The sequence below is a fragment of the Budorcas taxicolor genome, chromosome 8 (genome assembly GCF_023091745.1).
Source record: "Budorcas taxicolor isolate Tak-1 chromosome 8, Takin1.1, whole genome shotgun sequence".
Classification (NCBI taxonomy): Eukaryota; Metazoa; Chordata; class Mammalia; order Artiodactyla; family Bovidae; genus Budorcas; species Budorcas taxicolor.
In genome coordinates, this window is record NC_068917.1 from 105,847,953 (window position 1) to 105,853,614 (window position 5,662).

A 5,662-nucleotide genomic window follows, 5' to 3' on the forward strand; every position below is an offset into this window, starting at 1 on the left:
TCACCCCACCCCCAAGAAAAATCGTCTGGTGCAAAAGATGGAGAAGATGAACAACACGGTGCCGCAGAGGATGACTGCCATCGTGTAGGCAAAGATCCGGAAGTGCGGGTTGCGGAAACACTCCCGCAGAGAGTAACGGCTGGGGATGGGGACTGGCCTAGTGCCAGGGCCCACGTCCTGGGGGTGCCCAGCCTGACTCCCAGGCTCAGGGCCCAGGTCCAGCGTGTAGACCCGGGGCTGGCGCAGGAAGTAGCGGCTCTTGGGCTGGTTCTTGAGGCAGAGCTGGTGGCCTTCCAGGATGACATGGTGGGGCTCCAGGCGGAGCAGGGTGAGCACAGCAGTATCCGTGGGCAAGTCAGTGACAGGCTGTCCGGAGGCCAGCATGGTGGGGTGGCGGCACAGCGGGCACAGCAGGCGGCGCGTCGGAGTCGCCAGGCTGATGTGCGCCAGGCATTCCACGCAGAAGGAGTGGCAGCAGTCCAGCACTTTGGGGGTGTGGAATGTGTTGTTGAAGGGGTTCCAGCAGACAGGGCACTCAGGCTCCCGGCCCTGCTGCTCTGCCATCCTCAGGCCAGACACTTGGGGGGGGGTTGCTGACAGGAGACGTCCTGGCAGAAAAGGAGCAAAGGAACACCCATTAGTCTCCGTGCCCGTGCTTGGCCCCAGGCTGTGTCTTGAGGGTTGTTGAAAGGCATTATCATCCATATTTATTTCGCAGATGAAACTGAACCTTATATTCAAAAAGATGAAGTGAAATGAACTTATCTATAAAACTGAAATAGATGTAGAAACAAGCTGTGGTTCTCAGGGGGCAGGCGGGGGAGGGATAAATTGGGAGATCAGGACTGACATGTACACAGTACTATATATAAAATAAATAACTAGTAAGGACCTACTGTATAGCACAGGGAACTCAGTACTCTGTAGTGACCTATATAGGAAAAGAATGTAAAAAAGAGTGGATACATGGAAAGTTATGACCAACCTGGACAGCATATTAAAAAGCAGAGACATCACTTTGTCAACAAAGGTCCGTCCAGTCAAGGCTATGGTTTTTCCAGTGGTCATGTATGGATGTGAGAGTTGGACTATAAAGAAAGCTGAGCACCGAAGAATTGATGCTTCTGAACTGTGGTGCTGGAGAAGACTCTTGAGAGTCCCTTGGACTGCAAGGAGATCCAACCAGTCCATCCTAAAGGAGATCAGTCCTGGGTGTTCATTGGAAGGACTGATGTTGAAGCTGAAACTTCAGTACTTTGGCCACCTCATGAGATGAGCTGACTCATTTGAAAAGACCCTGATGCTGGGAGGGATTGAGAGCAGGAGGAGAAGGGGATGACAGAGGATGAGATGGCTGGATGGCATCACCAACTCAATGGACATGAGTTTGGGTAACTCCAGGAGCTGGTGATGAACAGGGAAGCCTGGCGTGCTGCAGTCCATGGGGTTGCAAAGAGTCGGACACAACTGAGCGACTGAACTGAACTGAATATATATAACTGACTCACTTTGCGGTACACTTGAAACTAACACAACAACAAAAAAAAGAAACTAACACAACATTGTAAATCAACTATATGCCAATAATTAAAAAAAAAAAAAAAAGTGGTTGTTTCAGATCACCAGGTTCCTAAGCCTGGTGCTCTGGCAGCATCCCCTGTGCTGGGCGAAGGCCTGAGCCACCCCAGCATCATTGAGCTCACGCTTAAGGAGACAGCTCTCTGGCCTTGAAAGCGGATTAAAATGCTTCCTGTGCTGTATGGGATTGCCCTTGGTTTCCTGGACTCCAGGGAGAAGCAGGGGAACCGCAGACAGTGCTTCATGAGCTAGGTGTGCTAAGTCACTCCAGTCCTGTCGGACTCTTTGCAATCCCATGGACAGTGGCCTTCCAGGCTCCTCTATCCGTGGGATTCTTCAAGCAAGAATACTGGAGTGGGTTGCCATGCCTTCCCCCAGGGGATCTTCCTGGAGGATGAATATTTCCCTACCTGCTACCTCACATCCCTGGCTAGGGTAGAGATGGGCTTTGCCGATACCTGGTCTACCCCTCCTCTGGGGGCAGATGCCAGGCCCTCCCTTCCTCATCCCCTTGGGCTACAGGGCCAATCCCCGCAGTCCGTGGACCCAGTGTTTGTGCAGGGCACCACGCTGGCCTGGCAAAGGGACCTCTGTGAAGGCTCTTCCCTTTGACATGAAATCATGGACAGGCTCCTCCCTCCCCGGCTCCCCAGATCAACCCTTCCAGAGCCTTCTCCCAAGATCTGGTCTCCCCTGGCTCCTCCTCCATCCGTTTGTCCTAGAAACCCCCAAAGCACCCACCTGGGCTCCCTTGGCACTAGGGTAGTAAGGCAGACTGCCCCGGAAGATCGGAGGCTCCAGTCTTTTCCTCTCCAATATCCACAAAGCCTTGGGAGACTGCCTTCTCGCCACCAACCCCGGGGCCTGTCTCCATGGCAGCGCACACGCAGCACCTGCAGCTGCCAGGTGGCCCAACCTGCAGCCTCTGGAGCGCGCCTGCCTGCCTGCAGCAAAGGCCAGAGTGGCAGGTGGGGAGGTGGGGGACCAGCGTTCCACTGGGGCGTGGCAAACAACGCGCCCTGGAAGCCAAGCGTCTGCGAGATTGTGGGCAGTCTCCTCAAGGCCTGGGCTCCCTGGCCTAGAAAGGCAGGGGTGGCAATTGCCTTTTTCTAGATTGTAGAGAGGGTAAATGACCCTTCTGGGCTTCCTCTCTCCTGGGCCCTCATTTCTTTTCTACAATGGCTGAAACCTCCTTCTCACACAAAGGAGCTGCCAGCCCTGCCCTTCAATTGCTATGAAATTCACTTGCTGCCCTGCCTAAAGTCTCTGACTATTCTCTCAATATCAGATTCAGCAAGTGCCCTCCTGATCACTTAATGGGCCCAAGGAGCTACACCCAGAACATGCAGGCCTCGTTGCCCCTTTGTTCTTAGAACACAGACGGTCAGCCGGCAGGCACTGACTACTGAGTTGAGTCCAAGACTTGACCCTCCCACCACCCTGGGGACTCCAGAGGGAGTCATGGAGGAGGAGCAGTGCTCCAGCCCCGCTTCTGTATTTCAGCCAGAAACACGGCTTTCCTCATATTAATCATTCGAACAAGCTGAAGAGTTGAGCTTCTGAGAAAAAAAAGAAAAGTTTAAAAACCTCTTCTCCAACCTAAGCCCTCATTTTGCTGGTGTGTGTGTGTGTGTGTGTGTGTGTGTGTGTGTGTGTGTGTGTGCGCGCGCGCACACGCTCAGTCATGTCCAACCCTATGAACTGTAGCCCGCCCAGGTTCCTCTACCCATGATTTTCCCCAGGCAAGAATATTGGACTGGACTGCCATTTCCTTCTCCAGGGAATCTTCCCAACCCAGGGATCAAACCCGTGTATCTTGTGTCTTCTGAATAGGCAGGCAGATTCTTTATCTCTGTTGCCACCTGGGGAGCCCTTTAGTCTCCCCCAGTGTCACCCATGGGCTTCCCTCATAGCTAAGTGGGTAGAGACCTGCCTGCAATGCAGGAGACCCAGGTTCAATCCCTGGGTCAGGAAGACCTTCTGGAGAAGGAAATGGCAACCCACTCCAGTATTCTTGCCTAGAGAATCCCATGGACAGAGGAGCCTGGTGGGCTACAGTCCACGGGGTTGTAAGGAGTCAGACATGACTTGTGACTAAACCACCGCCAGGGTCACGCACTGGTGACCTCGGAACTTCTAGGCCACCACCATGCTGCAGTCAGAGAGACAAAACCCACCATTCGGTTCACCTGCTGGATATGTGTTACTGACTGGATAGTGAGAGTTTGCATTTCACTAGGAGAGTTCTTGGAGAAGGCGATGGCACCCCACTCCAGCACTCTTGCCTGGAAAATCCCATGGACGGAGGAGCCTGGTGGGCTGCAGTCCATGGGATGGCGGAGAGTCGGACACGACTAAGCAACTTCACTTTCACTTTTCACTTTCATGCATTGACAAAGGAGATGGCAACCCACTCCAGTGTTCTTGCCTGGAGAATCCCAGGGACGGGGGAGCCTGGTGGGCTGCCGTCTATGGGGTCGCACAGAGTCGGACACGACTGAAGCGACTTAGCAGCAGCAGCAGCAGCAGCAGGAGAGTTCTGGCAGCCATAAATATTCCTCTCATGGTAGGAATCCAGGAAGCGTGTGGGGGCGGGGAGGTGGGGGATCTGGGGACAATGTGTCTCCCTTGTGCCCCAAACATGACCTCATCTACCCTGACTGAAATGGCACCTGAAGCAAAACCTGCTTACGCTCTCAACCATGGTTTCCTGGTTTCCTGATAGACCCTAGACCTCTGTCACTGCCTCGTGTAGGGAAGAAGAAGACATGCCAGGGGAGGATTAACCAGCTCTGGCCAAAGCTGGGATAGTCTGCCAAAGATCCCGACCAATGAATGCCTCCTCCTGTGGGTCTTTCGTCCATCCGTCCAGCAGTCATTGAATTAACGAGAGCTCATCACAGCTCTCAATGGACATGAGTCTGAGTGAACTCCGGGAGTTGGTGATGGACAGGAAGGCCTGGTGTGCTGTGGTCCATGGGGTCGCAAAGAGCTGGACACGACTGAGTGACTGAACTGAACTGAACTGAGCATCACAGGTCAGGCACTGTGCTAGACACTCAGTAAATAACAGGGAACAAAACAGACCTAGTCTCTGACCTCACGACATTTAGAGTCTAGTGAGGGAAGGAAACATTTAATGAGTGAGTGACGGGCAATAAATAAGCGCACAATTTTAACGAATGCTATAAACAAAAAGGAAAGTGAGCTTAGAGGACTGGCTGCTTCAGATGAGACTACCAGAGAGGGGATAGGAGAAGAATCCAACCCTGTAGAGTGGAGTAGGAGCATTCCAGCTCAAGAGAACAGCCTGTGCCAAAACTCTGAGAAGCAGCTTTGAAGAAATGAAAGGAGGCTGGGTAACTGAGGTGTAGTGGGCAGGTCTAGATTGGAAAGTGGCTTAGGAAGAATCCTGAGGAGAATCCTAAGAGAGACTGCCCTGGAGGCTGAGGAAAGCATCTGGGTTTTTTATTCTAGGACTGAGTCTATGTCTGTGTATGCTTACCAGTGGCGCTGGGGAATGGGGGCTGACCTGATCCTGTTTCTATTTTAAAAACACCATTTCAGCTGCAGAGCAGAAGACAGACCGAAAGGCATGAGTGGAAATGAAAGACCAGATAGGCCCTCTAGCGGTGGTCCACGTTGGGATGGTGGGACTTGATGCAGGTGAGGCGATGGTGGAGAAGATCAAAGGGATGGGTAAAAGAGATCTTTGGAGATGGGATCAAATGCACTCTCTGAGAAGCAGTGGACAGCAGAGATTCTCAAACCAGATTGTCAAGGCTATTGATCTCCAAGCCACTGCTTATTAGGGCTGTGATTTCAGCTGAATTGCTTAACCTCTCTGTTCTTCCATTTCTTCTGAAAAGGAAGCTAAAAGTGGTGGTGCCTCAGAGGGTAAAGTTCTTAGACAGAACCTGGCACCCAGGAAAGACTGTCTATGAGGTGGTTGAACTATCCCTGCAAAGGGCTTTGAGAGAGAGGAAGGCTCAAGGGAGACTGAGGGCTTCCAGGCGGTGGTAAAGAATCCGCCTGCCAATGCAGGGGATGCAGGTTCAGTCCCTGGTCCGGAAGATTCCACATG

The 5,662-nt window shown here is 52.6% G+C and overlaps 1 protein-coding gene across 1 annotated transcript; it reads right to left on the minus strand.

Annotated features, from left to right (window-relative positions):
• Positions 1-5,662, minus strand: RNF183 (ring finger protein 183). Its single transcript, XM_052645430.1, has 2 exons — positions 5,615-5,662; positions 1-608 (listed from the first exon to the last, which is right to left on the minus strand). The coding sequence occupies exon 2, from the start codon at positions 562-564 to the stop codon at positions 1-3; it is 564 nt and encodes a 187-aa protein (XP_052501390.1). The 5' UTR covers positions 565-608; positions 5,615-5,662.